Source organism: Gopherus flavomarginatus, chromosome 16 (genome assembly GCF_025201925.1).
Source record: "Gopherus flavomarginatus isolate rGopFla2 chromosome 16, rGopFla2.mat.asm, whole genome shotgun sequence".
Classification (NCBI taxonomy): domain Eukaryota; kingdom Metazoa; phylum Chordata; order Testudines; family Testudinidae; genus Gopherus; species Gopherus flavomarginatus.
In genome coordinates this window covers 469,363-493,430 of record NC_066632.1, presented here as the reverse complement: position 1 = coordinate 493,430, position 24,068 = coordinate 469,363, and the positions used below count along the sequence as shown (strand labels likewise).

At 45.1% G+C, this 24,068-nt stretch overlaps 1 protein-coding gene across 1 annotated transcript; it reads right to left on the bottom strand.

Annotated features, from left to right (window-relative positions):
• Positions 1 to 1,452: 1,452 nt before the first annotated feature.
• PIN1 (peptidylprolyl cis/trans isomerase, NIMA-interacting 1) lies at positions 1,453 to 23,030 on the bottom strand. The gene is made up of 4 exons (XM_050924858.1): positions 22,914 to 23,030; positions 20,097 to 20,297; positions 10,339 to 10,449; positions 1,453 to 2,660 (listed from the first exon to the last, which is right to left on the bottom strand). Exons 1-4 carry the CDS (start codon positions 22,969 to 22,971, stop codon positions 2,551 to 2,553), a joined length of 480 nt encoding a protein of 159 aa, XP_050780815.1. The 5' UTR covers positions 22,972 to 23,030; the 3' UTR covers positions 1,453 to 2,550.
• Positions 23,031 to 24,068: the final 1,038 nt, after the last annotated feature.

Here is a 24,068-nt window from a genome sequence, read left to right as displayed (position 1 = left end):
AACTCTATAATGGACAAGTAGGGAATAATGTGCCCAGGGGGAGGCTTCCCCCCCAACACCCACGCAGTTAGTAGCTGGTTTGGATAGCTGCCCTGAAGCACCCACGTTCCTTATCCCTTCCCCTGTATGGCCGGGAACCTCTTTGTGGCAGGCCCTATGCATACAGTATTCCGAGCACTAGGGGGGCAGATACCCAGTCAAAACAAACAACATCCCACCTACTTTACCTGTGGGTGTTCTCATTATCCATATAAACCTCAAATGCTTTTTGGAACCCCACTAAACTCAGAATCTTGTGGCAGAGTTCCACAGGTCAATACTATGTCTCAAATTCTTTTCAGCTTGCAATCCAGCACCTGTGTTTCATTAACTATCCCCTCACTCCAATATTACCAAAAAGGGTGGTGGTTTTTTTTAAACAAAGAGCACCTGATTTGGCCTGCCCTCCTACCCCTTCTTTTTGGTGTATTTTCTAAAACTGTCCTGATCTTTTCAGCCTCTCCCACCTCCAGAGTGCTTCTTTTGCTGCTCTGTCTTTTGAAAGGGAGAGGACAGACTTGAACTGAGTATTGAGACCATGTAATTCAGGCTTAAACCTATTACAATTTGGAAACAAAGTCATGATCAAGTCCAGCTTCCAAAAGCATTCAGCTGCCAATACTTCGCTGGTTCACCACATTTTAACCACTTCTCATTTATGTTTAATCCTGTTTTCATGATACTGCACAGTGATTTGGGGTAATTTTCCTTTTCTAAGTTCTCACCTGATTGTCACCCCACAACAGGGAGGGTATTTTTTTAAATATGTTGCTATGGGGAGACTAACTGTCATTGATACACAAGAGCCTTCTGCTTCCCCAGAATGACTAGCAAGGGACAGAGCAGAGGCAGAAATGCAAGAAATATTCATTTTCAGATGCCTCTTGGTTTAGGTGATCATCTTAATTGGCTGGAGCTTTTGGGAGATGTCGCCTTTCGTCATTTTAAAACAAGATCGGAATCTTTATATCGCACCAAGGAGTCACTGTCTGTAATGGCTGGTTTGATATAAAGGAAACCTCTGTACATTTACAGAATTGAGAGAATTTGGGAAACAGTTACTGAGTTAGACACTACAGAGCCTGATGTAGCACTCTTACTCACACGGAGTCGCACCTGACTCCATGATTCCAACAGAACTATGCCCTGGGCAAAGCCCTACTCAACACAGCCACAAGTGGCAGAATCGGGCCCCCTGTTATTTGGCAGCTGTTTGATTCTTTCAAAGCCTAGAAAGAACAGGTAAGAACAGCTTTGTTTAATATCACTGGAGTTATATTTCCATTTTAAGATCAAACTGGCCAAAGCTGCCTTTACACACACTGCACAGGGATTTAAAACAAAAAAAAAGACCAAAGAGATCTGTACAATCCAGGGAGGAAGGGGAGAAATAATCAATGCCAGAACTTTGGAAATGTTCAACTGGAGAGGGCTTTATTTTCTGCTTGAGAGAATTGGAACTATACAGCATCTTTGCACTGGACCGAAGCTGGGAACTTTATCTGGTTTAGTTTTGTCTAAACATAAGCAACGCAGTGTAACTGGAAACAGTGACATACAATGATTAAACCACAAGTGGATAAAGACATGCTCTGAGAAAACAGCACTCTCTCCACACTGCAGTCCTTCCTACCAAATGGCACTGGCATTTCTTAATGGAGCGACCTCATGCTGGAATGGTTAACACACAGTATTCTACAGACCACAGCTTAATTGGCTACTGATCTTTCTGTACTGGGAACTACTGCCCATTAACGCCCCCTTGTTTATAATCATCACAAACCAAAAGGCACCTTCAAGTTTTCAGTCCATGCAAGGGCAGAGGTGGAAGCTCCAGTTACCTTTGTCTGGCAGGACCAAGAACCTGCACTGAGCCAGCTAACATGAAGGACACTTGCACACAGGCACCACTGACAGGCCTTATCAGCATGGCTCGTTGTGCCGTATCTTATCAATCTAGAAATGGCTGTGACAGATCGGTTCTAAAAACAAAAAACGGGGTGCAGACCGAATGCTGCTTAGTCTAGAGAAAACCTTTTCTTTTTTTAAAGCAGTGCAGGATGGGACAGAGATTCATTCCATCTTAAACACCAGAGCTCACGAGTCATTTTCACCACCATCAGTGCAGTTCTGTAATAAATACTCTATCATTAATAAGGTGGATGTGGGAAGCATTGAAGTGTGACCTTTAGCATCGACACGTCTCCTAAATGGAGGAATTGTCAACATAAAACTCAAGCGGCTGTGGCATGCCTGAGAATTTTAACATTCTCTCTGCTTATGAAAGATGCTACCGTCTGTTTGTTTGATTGCATTCTCATCCTTGGCTAACCATGCATCTCTACAGGTGGAAAACGTGTCAGGTGCCACGGAAGGTAGTGAAACATGAAATGAGGTTTTTTTTAACTAGATCTATGAAGTTCATTTGGGAGAGTGCAGGGCTGGAGTAGGGTTTTTTTTTCTCCTCCTTTCTTCCCCTCGCCCTTTCCTTTCTACAGGTCACCAGGCACTTCACTCTGTACGTAGAATGATGTGGATCCCTGACTCTGTGAAAACGGGTCCGCTCATCTCACCAGCCCGCAGCGCAAATGAGGCATCTTCAAAAGGTTTCTGCATCTGACCTGCAGAAAGCAGCAAGGAGAAAAAGTTCAATTAAGTCAGCAGAGAGTGCAAGACCTTTCTGAGCATGCCAGCCTCAAAGGAAGGCAGCCTCCAGGCAACCAACCAAGTAACCAATTAACAGCTTGCAGGGGGTGTTTGTTTTCATCTGTTCCCAGCAGACACTCCACCAACACACGACTCAGATTCAGAGCTTTCACTCAGACCCCATAAACATCACTGCTGCCAGGAACAGTGTTTCAGCGAGCTGGGAAGTCAAAGGGCAGAGGATCTCCTCAGCAGATTCACTGGCACAGGAGGGTGTTAGTCTTTCAGTCTCAGATGCCCGTAAGGCACAGAGAAGGGAGAGATGCGGTGTGCATTACAAGCTGCACTAAATAATTTACAGGATGCATCTGGGTTAATGTCATGACCTAGATAGACAGCATACTTAATGCTCTGGTCTCCATGTCACCAAGCTCCTGACGGTTTATCAATGGAGAGCCAGGAAAGCCAGAGGTGAGCTGGGATGGCCCCTGCCTAAGAGAGAATGAGTGGGCAGCCTAGGGCAGTTCAGCAGTGGGCTACAAAGGTTCAGTTAGAAGGATTTCAACCATGAGGGGAGTTACCGGTTCAAGAGGGAACAGGATTTTTGCTCAATTTCCTGTGACAGTTTGGAAGTTATAGCAGAGAAACTGCATCTCCCAGCTGAAATAACGAGGCTTCACTCTGCCAGCACTGTGGCACTTGCACACCAGATGCCTGCAAAAGGGCAGAGAGCCTCCTGGCATGTAAGGAAGCTTCACTCCCCGCACTTAGCACTTTGCAGTGTTTGCCTTGAGATGCCTGAAGAGGGATAGATCATCTGCTTGCCAGGAACACAACATAAATCTCCTGTAAGTTTATGACCCTTGTCTCAGAGTTTCAAGACAGTGCAGTAGCTTTGGACTCCTCAGCACATTAGGAGATGGCTGCAGAAAGCATTAGACAGCATGACAGATGGATCATCAGCAGGCTCTTTTTTCCCCTAAAGAGACATTTCAGTGATATACTAATCTCTTTGGGAACTAAAGCTTTCCAGCCCCACACAGGCCATACATTCTAGATGCATCACATGTAGCTGAGGAGCTGCTAAAGAATTCATATATTTCACTTTCGAGTCTAAATCCATCCATAGTCATTCCTCTAGCGAGGCAGCAAGATGCCATGAAGGCTAGATTCCTCCTTTCTGGATTAGTCATAATAGCGTCAGCCTGATGTCTTACCCTTCAAAAGAACACTGGTTTTATTACTGAAGTAACCTGATACATAGGACTTCTCAGAGTTCTGCTTCTCTCCTCCAGTTAGTGTTTAGAATTTAGATTAATTGGTAGGAGAGGCAAACTGTTTGCCCGTCTCACTAATTCTTATTCTAACGACACATTCACACGATTCAAACAGCATTATCTCGCCTAGAACTGCGTACTGAAAACCCTTCATCTCAGAGTTTAGTTAATTGTGCTACTAGCACAGGATCTTTACTTCAGACAAGAGAGAACCCTTGTGTGTCACACTAGAATCATTTTCCTAAAGCAAAAAGCATCAATTATTTGAAGTTTTTCAAGAAGATAAATTGGAATGTTTTAGCAGTTTCACCTCTGAAGTAACCAGTATTCACAGTTCTAATAAATTATGTTTGCAGCCCAAATGACAGCTGGAGGCAAAGATGGAAACTAAGTGTGACATCGAGAGTGCAGTTCTAGTGTCATCTAGAGGAGACAGAGTCTTGCAACATTTCTTTACTTTGATTAAACCAGGAGAAACCTTTTCCTGTAAGTCACCAAGAACGACAGTGAACTGACGGTCTGAGCCAGAACTATCAGTCACAGCATCCCAAGATTCATGGGTATTTCACTGAATCCATAAAATGCCAGTGTTATGCACTGGCAAAAAGGAAATATTTGTCTGAGGAAGGAGGAAAAGTTTCCCACCATGTGCAGTATCTGGAATTCTTTGAGATGCGTGCCCTTGTGGGTGCTCCACTTTAGTGGTGCATGAGCCCTGCCCCTTTGATCAGAGATTTTTGGTAACAGGACCTGTTCTGCCTGCGCCCTACACACTTCCTGCCCTGTACCAAGGCTATATAAGTAGGGGCCTACCAAATTCACAGCCATGAAAAACGCATCAGACCATGAAATCTGGTCTCCCCCTGTGAAATCAGGTCTTCCGTGTGCTTTTACCCTATACTATAGGAACTTCATGGGGGAGATGAATTGGGGGTCTTGACTCAAGAGGGAATTGCGGGGGGGTGGGGAGGTCACAAGATTATTTTGGGGGGGAGGGTGGCGGTATTGCCACCCTTACTTCTGCGCTGCCTTCAGAGCTGGGTGGTTGGAGAACGGTGGCTGCTGACCTGGCAGCCAGCTCTGAAGGCAGCGCCCCGCCAGCGCAGGGCAGAAGTAAGGGTAGCAGCACCGTATGATGCTACCCTTATTTCCGGACGGCTGATTTCAGAACTGGGTGGCTGGACAGTGGTGGCTGCTGAGCCCAGCTGTACAAGCAGCACCACAGAAGCAGGGGTGGCAATACCATACCCTGCCATCCTGACTTCTGCACTGCTGCTCGTGGTGGCTCTGCCTTCAGAGCTGGGCTCCCGGCCTGCAGCCGCGGCTCTCCGGCCACCCAGCTCCAGCCACTGCCAGCCGCAGCCCAGAAGGGTGACAGTCCCACCCCTGCCATCCTTCCTTCTGCGCTGCTGCTGGCGGTGGCTCTGTGCTGGGATCCTGGTCAGCAGCTGCCGCTCTCCGGCCACCCAGCTCCAGCCACTGCCAGCCGCAGCCCAGAAGGGCGACAGTCCCATCCCTGCCATCCTTACTTCTGTGCTGCTGCTCGTGGCGGCTCTGCCTTCAGAGCTGGGCTCCCAGCCTGCAGCCGCAGCTCTCCAGCTGCCCAGTGCTGCCGCCAGCACCAGCAGCGCAAAAGTAAAGGTAGCAGCACCCCCCCCCACACACACACACAATAACCTTGCAACTCCCACACAACTCTTTTTAGGGTCATGACCCCTACAATTACAACACCATGAAATTTCAGATCTAAGCTGAAGTCATGCAATTTACGTTTTAAAATCCTGTGACTGTAAAACTGACCAAAATGGACCATGAATTTGGTAGGGCCCTATATATAAGGCTCTGTGGGTGAACCATCCTCGGTTCCTTCTCTACTGGAAAGACCACAGAGGTAGCTCTGATGCAGAGGGGAGAAGAGAGGGTAGCGATGCACCCACAGGGCACACATCTCAAAGAACTCCAGTTACTGCTCAAGGTGAGTAACTTCTTCTTTGAGTGCCGTCCCTGTGGGTGGCTCCACTTCAGGTGAGCCCCTAGCAGTAACGCTTCTGGGAGATGGGAGTTTTGGAAAAGAGTCCATCACTAAAGAAAACTGCGCTGCCTATTGTGGCATTAATTAGGGAAAGGTGGTTGGAAAATGTGTGCACTGAGGACCATATTGCTACCCCGCAGCTTTCAGCAACCGGAATGTCTTTGAGTAGAGCTACGGATGTAGAATATAGTAGAGCAAGCAGTCACTCTTAGAAGAGGTATAACCTCAGCAAAACCATAACAGGCAATAATATATCCAGAGATTCATTTAGAAAGTCAGATACTCCCTTAGACCTGGCTGCAATAGAAACGAAGAGTCTAGGGAATCTTCCTGAATAGTTTCCTCTTAATACCTAACGTATGAAAAGCCGACTCCTCTGTAGACTGATGCAGCTTAGAAAAAAATGAAAGGCGAGTAGTCCGGTTGATATAAAATTCAGGAAACCTTAAAAACTTTGGATGAGGTCCTAAAGATACCTTGTTTTCCAAGGACAAGGTAAAGCCCATCTCCCCAACCCTTCAAGCAGAAGTGTTGACCACTAAGGGAGCCATCTTCAGACAGATGTCGCAACAAGCACACAGCTAATGGCACAAAGGATTGTTCCATGAGACAGTTAAGAATCAGGCTGAGATCCCAAAGCAGTGTAGGGCCTCTAATCTGCAGAAAAAGATTGATAAATCCTTTCAGGAATCTCACTGCGCTCAGATGTGCAAATACCAAGAAACTACCTATTTGCACACAGAAAGCTGTTACTGCCGCTAAATGAACCTTGATGGAACTCATAGAAAGGCCAGAATTTTTCAATTTCAGCAAGTAACCCAAGATTGAGGAAAGAGGCGACTGGATGGAGAAAGATGGCACTGGTTACATCAAAGGTTGTAATCTTCTGGGAATGGGCAATCATCACTTGACAGTTTCTGAAGGGAAGTACGTTGAGTAGATTCCTTTTGGCTATTTAAGGGATCTTTTGTACTTCCAATGAACATGGGGTCTCTTGTCCAGAGAATCATTGAGGAGCCAGGCTTGTCGTTGCGGAATGTTCAGATTGGGGTGAAGCATCTGACCTGCATCCTGACACAATGGTCGAGGTTTGATTGGGAGCCGCCGCCGCGGAGGATAAGAGAGGAGTTTGTTGAGGTAAGGAAACCAAACTTGTCTGGCCAAGTTGGTGCAAAACAACTTCGGCTTGGTCCTTTCTGGTCTTGATAAGGACCTTTAACAGCAATGAAGTTGAAAGATGTACATAAAAAAGACCCCCAAGCTAGGAATATTTTGTTGAGGATTTGAGAGTCCAGCTCCCATTCATAATTTATGGAGAAATATCTACTCAGGTCATCCACCACAGTGTTTTGTATACACGGGAGGTAAGCCACCAAGATGACTATCCGATCGGGAACACATGAGTTCGCAAGCTTTATCACTGCTACAGACTGAGGGGGAAAGCACTCCACCCTGACAATTGATAGAATATATGCGTGCTAAGCTGTCCATCATGATCTTGATGGGAGTTGTTTTTGAGTAGGGGAAGAAAGTGAAAGCAAGCGTTTCTGACCCCTTTAACGCCAACACATTGACGCGCAAATGCTGTTCCTGTTGTGACCATTTTCCTTGAACTATGTGAGGACCCAAATATGCTCACCATCCCAACAGGGAAGCATCCAATGTTAACATGACTATAGGGGGACCAGGTAAGTGACTGTAGGACCTGACTGAATACAGATACCTGCTTATTGAGACTGCATTTATGGGATACCTAAACAGTCCTGAGCCACCCCTAGAGACACTGAAGATGCAACCTGGCATTGTGTGTCACAAACACACAAACTGCCATGTGCTCCAGCAGTTGTAGACATGTCTGTGCTACAGCTTGCGGGCTGAGGTGCAATCTTTGCATAAGGTTTTGGGGTTTTTTTGAACACAGCAAGGAACCTGTTGAGAGAGAGAGAGAGAGAGAGATCCTCTGCCTGTTATCGAATCCAGACGCGCTCCTATAAAAATCAATTTACTGAGATGTGTCAGTGACCCAACCGACCGCAGTACCAAGTGACATCCAGAGGTTGCAAGGAGCAGAGACCTTGGCTCATTCAGTACCTGAATTCCTGCAGTACAGGAAGCCCAACAGAACTCAGTATCATCACCAATGATGTTGAAGAGGCTGTTGTGCAAGGCACTGTTGATACTGAGTGGTCTCTCAGTGGTAGCAGTCTGTGTTACCAAGCCCTGTATCACTGAGGTATTGGACTTAGCTGAAGCCTTCACATGCTTCATGGTATCTGAAGTACTTGGCGCCTCACTAGCTCTCTTCTTTGGGCCTGACGTTTCCAGTGACTGGGTCTTCTTTGATGAGGAACTCTGTTGGTCTACTCCTCTTATCTCCTCCCTTATACTTTGAACAGAAAGCTCTTGGTACCAGCAGTGCAGTTATAGGTACCTCAGCCAACGAGAATGCCAGAAACTGGCATTTTGGTGCCATCTTCCTTTTGAAAATGCTCTGTGACACTGCTCTCGATGATGATGAGGCACTGACAGATGCGGAGGGTACCTGTACAGCAGAGTTCTCTGTACCCAGTTCTCTGAAGCCAGTCATAAGGCTTTCTCCATCATTAACTGTCTATGCTTAACTTCCCTGTTCTCACAGGAATTTCCCTTAAAAGAAGAGCATATTTCACAGGTGCTGGAAACGGGAGAGTCTCCGAGGCAACGAATACAATGGGAGTGCCCAACAGGTCTCAACAAGAGGATCACCTTTTAAATCTTAGGAAGACTGGCATCCCCAACAAAAGGAAAAGTTGTTCAAACCCCTCACTGGGGGGAAAAGATTTCTCTTAAATAAAAAAAAGGAGGGGTGGGGAGACACAGAAGTTCCAACTATAAGGTGCTAAACCTACTACTACAAAGCACTAATTATGTAGCTAAAAGACTAACAAGGGGGGTAAACGGACAGCGAACAGGCACATGCTAGACTCCATCTCTGGCCGAAGGCTGCGGAGAAGGAACTGAGGGCGGTTCACCCATACAGCCCTTTATAGCCTTGGTACAAGGATGCGTATGACCCATGCACAGACAGAATAGGCACTGCTACCAAAATCTCCACTCAAGGGCGCAGTGACGCATGTGTGCCTGGAGTGGAGCACTCACAGGGACAATACTTGAAGAATCTCTTATTTAACTGCAATATAAATTAGCTCCATACGTGGATATAAAACAGTACTTTTTGATACAGCTATGCAGACCACCCTGCGCACTGTCTGCTCACCAATATACCCTTGCAGCACTGTGCATCAGCATAGATTTCTGCTGCAAAATTTGTATATTTGCAGCAGGGCAAAAATTCAAAATGTTCAGGAATTTGCCTTAAGAACACTCACTCCCCATCCTGCTAGCCTCAACAATGAGCTTAGGAAACATGTGGGGTTTCCCCTGATGGTGACGCATGATTCCACCTCCCTGTTTCAGCTGTGGGCAGTTCTCAGACTTCTTCCTTTTGGGTTTGTTCAAGTTTCTGTGACTTTGGAGAACGTGTTTTAAAGCCAAAGACGGAAAATTGCTGCATTTGCCAGCACTAGTTTCCTGATTTACTCCAGCTACAATATGCAACATGGGCACGATTTTATGTGCTCCTGGCATTCAGGTGACGTTTTGTTTTTTAAACACATCTTTTATAGGATCTCATTGTTTTGTACTTTGTTCTACTCAGTGGAAACTGGATACATGAGCAACTCCAGAGAATTAAAACTTAAGTGATCATAGATAGGACAGTGAATCTCAGATGGTTCAGTTTCACTTCTAAATTTCAAAAGGAACTTCCTTATTAATGGGATTTATTGGGACACTTGAAGTGATCGGAGAGCAGCTTCCTGTATTTACTCCCTCACCACACAGATCAATATTTCTGAAATGAATTCCCTCACCAGCAGCATTATTTTTAGTTGGCTGAAAATCGCACCCATTTGGCCAATTTGCTATTACCCCCCCTCCCCCACCCTGAGATTAGTGCTTAATTACCTGCCTGGCTTGTCACTTGTTCCATGTGCTCATTTCCTCCTTGTTCACAGTTTGTTACGCTAAACAACTGGATTCCCACTCAGTGTGGCTGAAAAAACTCTCTCTAGGCAAAAGCCAATTTCAGAAGGAGCGTTTGTGTAATATCCTCTCCTCCTAGAATAATGTCATAGCTTATTCCTAACTGGTTTAACATCTAAGCAGCAAACTACAGTTCATGTGCTGCAAGGTCTCCTAGCACACCAATCCTCTGGGCGGTGGGAGGGATTATTAATTCTCACCCCCTGCTGAGGAATTTCAACGTCAATTATGTAATCTTGGTATTGAATTCATGTCACCTACCTCTCCCAAAAGCACCCAGGTCTCCTCCCGCCTTGGCCGAGCTGCAGTCACTAAACTGGGAAGCGAGGGATTCGAAATCTTCTTCTCCAGATTTAATCTTCTGGATGTATCCTGTTGACACACATGATAATTCATAGTCAGAGGCAAGAGCCAAGTCAGAGAGCATGCTGGGGAGTGGGGGGAGGGAAATATTCATAATGAAAAACGGTAGATAATCTGAGTTTTTGTTAGTTACTGGGAGCATTTCAAGGAACCTGTTTTTCCCCTGTGCCATTTCAAAGAGGTGCTTAAGTTTTAGCATCCCCTAATGGTAAGTGTAAGCCATTGCAGAAGGTCCGTAACTCCCAAGAAACTAGCGCAGCACCTCAGGACTTGGCTTTGTGTTCTTTGTGCCAAACATCAGTGGCCTTTTGCTGCACTGAATCCCAGAAGTTCAGGTTGCACTTGCAAGCATGACTGCCACTTTGGCCATGTCTACACTACTGGTATTTACTGAGGCACTCCTATGTCACAATAGCACCATAGGGTCAAAGTTTCCTACAATGACAGGAGGCGTTTTCCATCACTGTAGAAATTCTGCCTTCCTGAGCAACAGTGGCATTCTGCCATTCACCTTCATGTGTTTGTATTACAATGTATTTGATCACATAAATAACATTTCGTGCTTTTCTACAACCTCAGATGCTCCCGTAGGATCTTTTACTACTGTGTGCTGTTCTGTGTATACTAGAAAAGAATCCATGACAATGACTTACACAAGATGTGCAACAAATGGGGAAGCAGCTCCTGTGAAGCCCTAACCTCACTCACTATTCATCAATCAATCAGTCTATAAAACTAAAAGTACTAGGTTCCTACAGAACCTGTCTCAGCAATTCACACCTCAGACGCCTTTTCACCACCCAGCTAAGACAGACAGCTTACTTTCCAAAGTGCTCTGTGTGCAAGAAGTGAGGTTTGCAAACCCTCTTAAATGTAAAATCAAGTTAAAACTATAAAAACTTTCCCCACAACACTCAGAAGCACTTCTTACTGAAGGCTATTTCCAAGCACCTTTCAATCTTCCTTGTGCATCCTAAGCCTTTTCATCTCTAGTTGCTAAAAAGGGTGATGGGGAGAGGGGTTGAAATGCATAGACTCACCACCAACCAATCAAGACAAGAACTTTGTACTTAAATCTGCAAAAGTTTACCTTTGGTAAAAAGGCCAAACATGGAAAATTTCAGCCAAATAGGTGAAAGATTTGGAAAGTTATGGGTGTCCGAAAATGGGGTTATAATGGAAATACTCAGAGCCTTAACTGGTAGCTGTGTCTTACAACTCCAGCACATGTACTACCCTGCCCTCATATCTGTGTAACAAGAAATAACAGAATGTAACTTACCTTTTAGACTGTTCCTTCACATCAGCAACTCAACATTTGACTTGTATTTTGGAGAGTGGAAGGGGGTAACTAACTACTCAGGCATTGAAAACATTTAATCAGAGACAAGCAAAACCATGTCACACGCAGGTATCTGAATTATGCCATGACAGACAATTCTTGATGGTTCATTGAGATCCATTAGTCTCTTGAGCAAAGGGCTATGCAGGATTTTGGGTTCAAAATAGAGAAGTTCATAAAGAATACATCCATCAACTACTATTAGCCAAGATGGGCAGGGATGCAACCCTCATGTTCCAGGTGTCCCTAGCCTGTGACAGCCAAAAGTTGGGAGTGGACAACATGGGACAGACCACTCGATAACTGCCTGTTCTGTTCATTCCCTCTAAGCACTACCGTTGGCCACTGTCAGAAAACAGGATTCTGGGCTTGATGGACCATTGGCTATGCTGGGTCAAACCACTATCTTAATGCAACTGAATGGGTCATTTTGAAGAGCATCTCTGGCATACAGAGTACTACATCACTGCTAAATCAATCAGCACCGACTTTACTTTACTTTTTAATTAGAAGCCAATAGCATTAAGATTGACAAAGGCACCCATTGCCCACCAGCAATTTTTGGGAGAGGCACTCCACAAAAACCATGAATGGTATAGAAATTTGTTTCAGTGTTTATTTCATTTCACTAAATGAAGGAGAAATTCCCTCCTAGGCCCAGTCAAGAATTTTCCTCCACACAGAGCAGGGACCATTCCCTGCACTGCATTCTCCCAGGCTCTGCACAAGTTCCAGTGGCTCAAGGAAACGGGCTGCCACCATTTCCACTACTGCACAAGCTGACAGAAGGTCTGGGGTTAGGGTGCTAGCCCAGAAGACCTAGGTTCAACTGTCTGCTCCACCCCAGGCTCCCTGCATGACCCTGGATAAGTCACTCAGGCCCAATCTTCAAAGGTATTTAGATATGTAACTCCCACTAAAGTCAATGGCTGTTAGGTGCCTAACTACTAGTCTATGCCTCAGTTTCCATCTGTGAAATGGGACAACAGCACTGCCCTGCTCTCAAGGGGCTTGCAAGGATAAGTACTGTAAAGCTTGTCAGGTGCTCGAACACAATGGGACTGCGAGTCCATACCAGTACCACAGAATAGGTACATCTCAGCAATTAGGAAATGTCACCTCTCTTCCTCCTTTGTCTCCTAGTTAGCTTTTATCCCCTGGCTTTCATCCTCACACTCCTGCACCTCCCTAGTCAGTTTCGGTCTCCCCTTGACATTTATACCCTTCACAGAAATGTTGCAGCCACCCCAGTTGTGACTTGGTGCCTGATGATGAAATAAGCATGTGTTTTTTTGTTTGTTTTTTTTTAAATAATAATGGCCTAAGCTTAATAGCAATACTATTAACAGTCAAGGAGTACTGGGTTATTAATGTTACAACAGCATCTAGAACCCCAAATCAGCACACCCACCCATCCCCCGAGCTACAAACTGTGCCATGTAGTAAGAGGGGCCCTGCTGCAAAACACTTACAGCTTAAATAGACAAAAGAGTGGGAGGGGAAGTCACAGAGGGTAAGTAACTTCCCCAAGGTCTCACAGGTCAGCGGCAGAGCTCGGAGTAGAGCACCAATCTCCAAAGTCCCAATCCAGTGCTTTTCCCTCTGGACCACAGGATGTTAAGTCACGTTAACAGCATCATACCTGTGTGTGTTTTAAAGAGAGAGAAACCATGGCACACCCCTAAAGAGGGGGAAGTTGAAGGAGGACTAATCAACAGAAGTGTGCCCACTTCACAGGTCTCCTGGGATGAGATCATGGCAGGAAGACAAGCACTACCAGCTTGCAGCATTTCAAAATTCAGGAGGTGGTTCTCTCCTTTAGCCGTGAAGAACAGCAGGGGACTGGAACAAGTCACTCTTCAGATTATTTATAATTAGGGAAGGCAAGGTCCTAATGCTCTTTCAGATAATACAGGAGAACATAGATGTTAAAGGGAGAGATTCAGATCTCATGTGCATGTTTCTCCACTTTTGTTTTCTCCGCATGCCTCTCCTGAGGCACCCTGCAGGTGCACATGCCTCAAAGGTGGTGTCGCTACCTACTTGACTTCAAGGATTCATGTCTGGGGAGAACGTCAGCACCCCAAACAAAGATGAGAGACAGCTTCTTATTACTTTCAAAGTAAGTCAAGCTTTGCTGCCTTCTGGACACCCAGTCTTCCATCTCCAATGAGAAATGCTGGACATAGCAATTGCTATGAAAGGGGAAAGACTCTGCTTGGTCCAGCCATTATCAGCATGAGCATCCTACCAGTGAAACCCTGCAAGATCTTGGGACCATAAGGTAGGGTAGTTGTGGTAGCTGGACTTTCAATACAGCAATGACTGCTGGATCTCCTGAAGCATTCAAGGAGAAGCACACAAGAAAAGGAAGTTATTTAGCCTGAAGTCAATAATCTCCTGGTTTCAGAAGATGAAGCGCTTAATTGAAGTAACTTACCATTTGGGCACTGTAAGCCAGGTGAGAGCACTCGTGCTCTAAAAAATGGGCATCTGGACACTAGATTTCAAGCCATAGTTCACTGCTGTAGGAGGGTCAGTGGAAGAGCCTTCCTTCAGAGTGTGTGTGTATGAACGAGAGAGCGCTAAATTCATTTTAATAGTTTGGGGGAATGCTCAGGGACAGAAGAGGGCAACATCAGATGCAAAAGTCTGAGGGGATAAAAAGTTTTGCTACCACAGCAAATACAGCTCCACAAATGCTCCCTCATTAGCAAATATTTTACAGATGAACTGCATCTGCGCAGGAAGCAAATGCCACTCTAGCATTATACAGGTGCAAATGGTGCTTTAAACCCTTTTTCTCTCTGTGTGCACTATAAAGAGCAACTCAGTCAAGCCACAGGTACAGCAATTCAGGTGCAAGAAGCCATGGAGACTCTCAGAGAGATCAGCACAGGTAGCTCATGGAAGAAGTGGGCCCTGAAGTTAGGAAAGTAAAGCCACTTAGCAGAGAGCCATGTGTGGCAAGAAAACGAGCAAGAGTGGGAGAGGGCAAAGCAACTAGAGGGGAAATAGAGACGCGAACAGCCGCAGCTCATGCAGCAACAAGAGCTAAGATGTTAGCAGCAATGGAGACCTGTAGAGCCATGTTGACAGCACCACACATGAAGAAAGACCATGAAGCGAAATGCAAAACTCCAAGTGTCACCAGAAGGAGTGAGCTTGTGGAAAGAGACACCACATTCCTATTGGAGTCATGGTGATTCCTGCCTTACACTGATGGTCCAGTGGAGTTTAGCAATGTCTCAGTGCTTGTTGGAATTTTAAGGGTTAGCCATTACATGCAACATTCACATCTCATAGCAAGGAGACAGGAGCCTGTCAATAGTCAGAGAGGGGAAGGAAATGAGCTTCCTCCTCAAGACCCCAGAACTACCCACAAAAGCTTGTGGGAGCCCTTGCCTTGGATGAGACACTGCAGTAAGCTGCCATGTCATGAAGAAACTAGAGGAAAAAAACCTCACTGACAGCAAGCTAACCAGCCACTGCCAAACAGCTACACCTCAATGATTCTCCAAAAGACTGTTTGGTTTTGGTGACCCAACCATGACAAAAATATATGGTTGATTTTTGTCTTAAGCCAGTATGACTCAGTCTTCTGCTTGGCTAAGTTTTGTCTATTTTTAGGGACTGAAAGAGGATAGCTTGGTTTTTAAGGAAAAGAAATCTGTCAAACTACATCAGATTTCATTTAAGCAGTTCCCAGTACAATAGTCTTCCACTGACTGAAACCGAGCATAAAACACTATTCCTTATTGCTTCAAGTCCTGTGATTTCCCCAACAATGGCGCATCCCCCCCCCACACCCCAAAGTTCAATCAGTTGGATCCCTTCAGCTGAAGTAATTGCCAGTACCCTACACATCTGTATAATTATGCAAGGAATTTAACTGAGTAGAGAATTGTTTCTGTATCTTTAGCTGGACTAGTGCTAACCTCAGAACCAGGCCTGTAGGAAAGCTGCCAGAGAGTGGCAGAGAGGAAGAATGGGGGACTAACTTCGAACTATAGCCCTGTAACTATATTTTGAGAGCCAGGGTAGTTTATATTCCTTCTGAGTAATTAATGTGATGATGTGCTTTAACGCAAAGATGCTAGCAGTAATGCGAGTGGTATTGCTAAATTAAAGGGGTATGCATATTTATCCCACCTTCTACTTTGTTTAATATGTATTCCTTAGAAGTGGAGTGGGAGAAGCAAAAGAGCACACAAAGGGAGCTGAGTATCAGTTCAGAATCAGTTCTGTATTTTATTTAAGGAAGATTAATGCAAGATTAGGAGTAAGCCATTTACCCCAAAGAGGCTTGTTGTGTTTCTTGTGCCTCTGGGCAGAAGATCATTTGTTTTCATAGCATTTATGTATGCACACTGCAGTGGGAAAAGTGAATATTGTTTATCTAATTAAACTAAGCTGCTCCAGCCTATTATAAACAGTATATTTGCACAATACATTTGCTATCAAAATACAGCATTCTTCCAAAATACATATTTGCATCACCCCAAGTGCATGTTTACTTCCAAGCATCATACTAATTATGCTCGTAAAAGTGTCATATTACCTCCCGTTGCACCAACACACACAAGAAGGTTCAGCCTTAATTTGCACACTCATGCTAAAAAAAAGTAAAGGCACTTGAGTTAAGAAAGGATCATAAGCTTTAACATTGAAGTCCCTGAGCAGTCAGTTTGTACCACGACCTTCAGCTGTTAAAAGCTTTTAAAAGCTTCTGGAGAATGAAATTGTTACAGTGAATTTCACAAGCCTGCAAAGTGAAACTAAATAATTTGGTTATCACAGCTCTGCTAAATGTATGACAGTTTATTAGTCCAAACACAAAACATTCTTGCCAACTGGTTAGATGATCTTGTGGTTAAAGCACTAAACTGGGGGTCAACCTGTTCTGCCATGGACACCCTGTGCAGCTCTGGTGAAGACACTCCTGGTGCCTCAGCTCCCATCTCCAATGGGATTAACAGTCCTTCCTCTCACCAACTCTGCCTTGTCTATTTCAACCAGAAGCTCTTCAAGACAGGTACTGTCTCTCACTATGTATTTGTGCTGAGCCTGGCACAAAGGGGCCCTCTAAGCATTATTACAATACAAATCAAATTAGGATTACAGTGAAAACTAATTTAACCTACACATTTTATTCACCCATTTTAACTTTCGTAATGGTATAAGATTTTGCAATGCTGGTTTATTCACAAATAATGCATCACCTCTAGCTGTCTTCAATCTACTCTCCTTATTACTCGAAAGAGAATCACAAGCAAGTAAAACATCCAAAACTAACTATAGTTCATCTATCTAAAACGCTAACTTTTAACAGGTTCCTTGAGGGCAGGAGACTATAACGAAGCATTTTCTTTAAACAAATTCCAATCACAGGTTTATACTGCATAAAACTAATTCCAGAGTTAAAGATTGTGAAGGAAAGAGAGACTTAACTGCTCTCTAAACAAAACTTAAGACTATGGTGTGCTATGTCTGTCGAACAAATGCCTCCCAGGAGATCTACTTAAACAATTCTGTGCTATAATTACGTTCATCAGGTACAGTACATCTGCACAAAGAAATTCAATGATGCCTGACTATTTGTCAGAAATTGTAGTGGAGTTAAGCTGTGCATTCATGCAATACATTCTCTAGTGGGTCTTCTTGTTTTTTTTTAAAACTTTATAATTTTCTGTCATTTTCAGGGGGATAATACCAGATTGGCTCTTTCCAGGTCAACAGTATCAATGTGTCATCTCAACTTCCTGGAGCAAGGAAAATGCAGAAACAAACCTACATAAAATAATTATGAGTGGATGTTCCCTATGACCTTTGCAGGGAATAGCGTTTATCAAGCACAGATGGGAGTGTCAACAGAAATAGATGTTTTGATCATTCCATTTCATTCTCAGGAGGCAAAAATACAATGATAATAAACATGATGAATGAAAGAATCCCTAATGGCCTTTATCAAGAACACAGCAGGACATTTACATCAAATAAGTTTTAATCACATCTCTCTCGTCCTCAGGCGTCACACAGGGAAAAAGATTGCTAAACATAAAAATTATCTGATAGTGAGGGGACTTCAGTCTCCAGGGCTGTCAATCCTGCACTTTAATCTAGCACTAAAAATCACTTTAAAATAAAAATTACATCTGGATCTCATACAGAACAAGATTAAAAAAAAGTCTCTCTCCATAACCTTATCAGATGTTGAAGACCTGCTGTGTCTGAGATAAAGGAGGGCACCCAGACAAAGTTATAAAGAGGACTGATTCATTTATTCAGAATAATGTTATCTGGGCTTCTAAGGGGGCAATAACTTGTGTGCAGATCTTCTAACAGCAGAAAGTCTAACTGGCTATAAGGTTCTGAAATACCACTTAGTTAACATAGCTCAAGAGAACTTTTTGCTCTAAAATTCACTCTCTCACATGGGCCCTAAATTTATGAACACTTGCCCTGTACCATGACAAAAGCACTCTTGCTTCTAGTACAATCAAACCCCATTTATCTGACCCTCCATTATCCAGCTCTCCATATGAGCCAGCGCACACAGGTCCAGAAACGGGCACTCTCTCCTGTGGCCACTAGATGGTGCTGCAGGCCCGCATTTTCCCATTCTCTGGATTATCTCAATTTTTGATTATCCAGTCAGGCCCCAATCCCAGTTAGATCAAATAAATGGGGCTCCGCTGTATCAGTACAGAACAGCAAACTTTGCTGTACTGCAAAGTGTTAATTGTCAGTTGGTGTGGTGTGAAATTCCCCCCATGCAAAGAGCAAACAAGACCTAGGCCCCACCTAAAACCTCACCTCTATGCATGCGGGGGGGGGGGGGGGGGGCGGCGGGCAGGGGGACAGCATGAGGCCTAGGTACTACTGCAGTCTTGTGCTTGCTCTTTGCACAGAGGAGAGCTTCACCCTAAGATATAAGTGAATATATCCAGGATTAATTACTGCTTATGACAGCCAGGCTGCAAATATTTCAAATTATTTTTATTTATAAAATTCTCAACTCCATACACATAGTGCTAATAAACTTTGTTGTAGCACTCCTCACACCCTGCAATACACAACAACTTGTTTATTATGCCAGTTATAACTAATTAACTAACTTAACTCACAAAGGAGATTTTCCTGAAAAGCTGCTAGCATTCTTGGCAGTTAGTTCCGCATCTCTTTCAAAACACACTGGGCAATGGGTTAGGCTTCAGGGCTACACAGGGTTTGCTGGGGGCGATTTTCTTCTCCCCCAGATGCTGTCAAATTGTTGGTTTTTTTAATTGAAGCAGGATCAAGGCTGTTGCGAGTAAAACATCGTTGCTGAGTCTTCCAAAAGCTACAAGAAACTTTACAGTAACGTAACAGCATGCAGCAATAACCGTGCTTTACAGCTTCAAAGCACTTTACAAAATGTCAGTCCTCACAACACCCCTGTGAGGTAGGTAGGTCAGACTATTTCGCAAATGGAAAACAGGTTAAGGAGCTGATCCAAAGTCAGTAGAAAGACTCCCACTGACTTCACCCCAGACCCTGACTAACTTAGCTCCAAGCAATAGGAGAGTCAATGGAGAAGCTGGGATGAGAATCCAGTCTCTAAATGCCAATCCCATGCTCAGTTCGCAAGTCCAAACCTCACCGCCTAAGCAGCATCCCAATTAAAAGCTACTGCCAGCATTGTAAGGGACAATATGTATGGTGACTTGTCACAACAGGCATTAGGAAAGACACAGGATTCCATCCCTCCTGGACCAGTTTAAGGCCACCGCACACTGGGAAACTTACTGTGTACATTTTGTGGATCATCTAAGCAGGATATTTGACTATCCCTGTGCAAATGTTTATGCACATCTCAGGCACAGATTCATCAGACTGTATAGAAACTGCATTAGGGCAAATGAAATCTTAAATATAGAAAAAGGAAGATGTTAAAGGAACATTTGTTTTAGCTTCAAATAAATATTTTATTTTTAATATAAAAATATACACATTTACAAAGAAAATACAAACACACCTGTCTGACATGACATTACAAAAACATAAAGAGGGGACAGGGAAGGGATGAATCCTGTTCTTAGGTCATTTAATCAGGGTCAGTGAATCACACAGCAAAATTGATTCCCCAAGTGGCTGTGCTACACGAAAGTCCATGTTCAAGCCACTTGGCTCAAAAACTTTGCCTTAGAGGGTTCATGCCCCTAATAAGCCATTTCTCTGTGTGTGTGTGTGTGTGTGTATGTATGTATGTATGTTTTAGGCCCTAACAGGACTTTCCCCTTTTCTACCATCAACCTCTCCTGCTTTTACTTGCCATTTATAAGCTCCAGTGCCTCATCTTTGCTCCGCGTGATCTTTTCCTGCCTCCATGATGAGGGCCTTCTGGATTGGTTGTGCTTCACCAAGAGGTGTGAACAGCGCACTTTGGCAGGCTCTCCTTGGCCGTTCTTCCCGCCACCGCTGGGGCGCTCCCACTGGCTAGCATTTGTAATGTGGTTGAAGTAGTACACACGGCCTACAAATACAAGGGAGTAGAGGATTAGATTTTAGAAGTTCCTTTCAGACTCATGGCACTAGCTTCTTGCTTATCTCATCAGAAATACAAGACTGAATTTCTGCAAGTGGGTGAGAATGTGTGGACATTGGTTCAAATAAGGAACTGGAAACACTCAATATCCCATAATAATGGAATGCTGCAGCATTGCAGATGGCAATCCCATCTGTTAAGATTCTAGTCTCTAACAAAACACTTCTAATAAGAAATAAAGGAAGAAGGTGAGAGCACAACAGCTCATCCAGCCTCTTTCCAGCTCTGGCAAGTCACTTCAGTCCTGATCCAGTTATCATTGAAGTCCATGTCAAAACTCCCACTGATTTCTATACAAGAAGGTCCTTAAACCTTCCCAGGATAACCTTCACCACATGTAAACTGGATAGTTCATATTTGTAAAGTACTAATTATTCTTATGAAATCAGAAAGTGTGTCTGCAGCCTTCTGGCATCACACAACAGCAACACACCTTCTGAAGAAGTGCACTCACACAGCAGAACTCTGCCTGTATTATCCCTGAAGAGAAAATGAAAGGTTCTGGGTTTCTGGCAAAGAACAAGGAGATTATGTTTCGCTTTACCCCAGCATATATGCGAAGACAAAGCATGGTGAAATCTCTACATAGGAAGGATGAAAGGCCTAGATATCAGTGACTCATACCTTACAAACACATCATAATTTACAGATTTCAGGAAAGATGTGGACAAACTGGAGAAAGTCTAGAAAAGCACAACAAAAATGATTAACCGTCTAAAAACTATGACCTATGAGGGAAGATTGAGTTTGGGTTTGTCTGTGGACATAACAGTTTTCAAGTATATAAAAGGTTGTTACAAGATGGAAGGAGAAAAACTGTTCTCCTTAACTTCTGAGGATAAGACAAGAAGCAATGGGTGGTTTAGGTTGGACATGAGGAAAAACTTCCTAACTGTCAGAGTGATTAAGCACTGGAACAAATTGCCTAGAGAATCTCCATCATTGGATTTTTAAGAGCAGGTTAGACAAACACCTGTCAGGGATGGTCTAGATAATATTTGGTCCTGCCAGGAGTGCAGGGGACTGAAATAGAGAATCTTGCAGGGTCCCTTCCAGTCCTATGATCTTGCAGTTGGAAGACTAAGCAAGAAATCATGTCTGTGTGTGCCGGGCACTGCACAAACAATGGGGTCTTGATCCTGGATGTGTCTTTGGGTGCTACCACTAACAAAAAACACTCCCCAACCAAAATCAACTGCTCTTTAGAATAAGCAACAAAATTCTCCAGAAGCAAGCCATCAAGAGGACAGGGGACACTTGGTTGTGAAGCCAAGCCAACCAATATTGTAACTTGGAGATGCTGCAAGCTCCTGCCCTCCAAGCTGGCAGCAGCTCATTCCTGCACGAGCAGGAATTCACATGGGCCAGGCTGATTTTCTCCACCATTAACATCCCTCTCTATAACCCCTTTCAGCCCAAAGGATTTTGAACCAGCAAACCAAGCACTCAAAGCTCTTAAGGAGTGTGACAGTCCCGCACAGAGCACTGCATAGAAGGCAACAAAGGGGAGAGGGAAAGGGAAATTCCAGCCCAAAAATACAGGGACCAAACCTCCAATTATAAAACTACCACCGTGGGCTTGTCAGCATCCTAGCAAAACTGGAACACATTATTCATGTCATGACCCTGTGCAGGTGCTTTGCCTCTAACTTGCACACGGAACATGTCATCGCATTGCTCCAGACTTGACCCTACCCCATAGCAGAACAAGCCCCAATATCCACTCCATCCACACTAGGACCAGAATCCAAGAAAGGCACTTTTCCAGCTTTCACTTCCTCCCCTCACATAGGGACACTCCACAGCTTCATTCCAGACTTGCCCATCCATCCCAAGGAGAAAAACATGAGACCTCCAGAGCTTGCTCTCTGGTCTCACATCATGGGGAAAACTTATTCCCAAGCAAAGACATGGTGAGATTCCCAGCCTGCCACAATAGAGCCTCCCCCACCACAGAGAATCACTGAAAGACACTTCAACTGCTGTACTCAGTGCATGCAGCAGGGCACCCACTAAATAAAACCCATACCCCATCCCCAACCTTTTCCCAGCAACGCCCTCCCCATGGGAACCAATCACCCTCCTCAAAGACACACCCCATAGGGAACAACCAACCCCCCAGGACATCTCCATGCAACAGAACAACCCCCTCACAGACCAGCCCATGGGGACCAAGCAACTGCCCCCCATATACCTGTGGGACCAGCCCTTCACAGCTCTCACCTCCAGACCCAAACCCTCTGCACCCCAACCCCTGTGGAGCCAGTTCACCTCCCCCCCCCCAGGCCCGGCCAAGCTCCCCCCCCACTCCCCATACCAGGCTTGGCCAGGCTCAGCCACCCCTCCCAGGCCAGTCCCCACCCAGCCAGGCTCCCCTACCCCCCAGGCCCGGCCAAGCCAGACCAGCCCCGCCCCGCCCCCATTCCCCAGCCAGCTAGCCCCGGCCACCCCCCCCAGGCCCAGGCCCAGGCCTCCCAACCCCCCCTCAGAGCCCGTCGGCCCCGCCCCGCAGCCCAGGCCCGACTCCCGCCCGGCCCGCGGTACCTGAGCTGCGGCTCATGCGCTTCTCCCAGCCCGAGGGCAGCTTCTCCTCCTCCGCCATCTTCCCTTCGCCGCGCCGGCCACGCCCCGCCCGCCTGGCGCCACTGCCTCCCGTTGGCGCAGCGGAGACCGGGGCCCCGCCCCCGCAGGCGCCCATTGGTTCAAAGACCTGAGGTCCCGCCCCCTCGCTAGACACTGTCTCATTGGCGCAGAAGATCAGTGATTGGCTACGGGCGAAAGGCCGCAATGATTCCGGAAGCGATTCCGGAGTCTCCGGACCACGTGACGGGGATGGAAGCCGGGGAGGGACAAGCAGGAGTGCCACGGCCAGGTGCACTCCGGGGTTCCTATACCGAGCCACGTGGGGAGGTAGCATTAGCAGGGGTATGATGTTACTGTTAGCAAGCACGTGTTTCCCCCGCAGTACACGAGAAAGCCTTTGACAAGGTCCCTCACCAAAGGCTGTTACATAAATTAAGCTGTCATGGGATAAAAGGCAAGGGCCTTTCTTGGATTGAGAACTGGTTAAAAGATAGGGAACAAAGGGCAGGAATTAATGGTAAATTCTCAGAATGGAGAGGGGTAACTAGTGGTGTTCCCCAAGGGTCAGTCCTAGGACCAATCCTATTCAATTTATTCATAAATGATCTGGAGAAAGGGGTCAACAGTGAGCTGGCAAAGTTTGCTGATGATACTAAACTACTCAAAGATAGTTAAGACCAAAGCAGATTGTGAAGAACTTCAAAAAGATCTCACAAAACTAAGTGATTGGGCAACAAAATCAGAGGTGGTCAAAAAAGTGAACAGGATGTTAGGAATCATTAAAAAGGGGATAGCGAATAAGACTGAGAATATATTATTGCTCTTATATAAATCCATGGTACGCCCACATCTCGAATAGCATGTACAGATGTGGTCTCCTCACCTCAAGAAAGATACTACACTTGAAAGGTTCAGAAAAGGGCAACTAAAATGATTAGGGGTTTGGAGAGGGTCCCATACGAGGAAAGATTAAAAAGGCTAGGACTCCTCAGCTTGGAAAAGAGGAGACTAAGGGGGGATATGATAGAGGTATACAAAATCATGAGTGATGTGGAGAAAGTGGATGAGGAAAAGTTATTTACTTATTCCTATAATACAAGAACTAGGGATCACCAA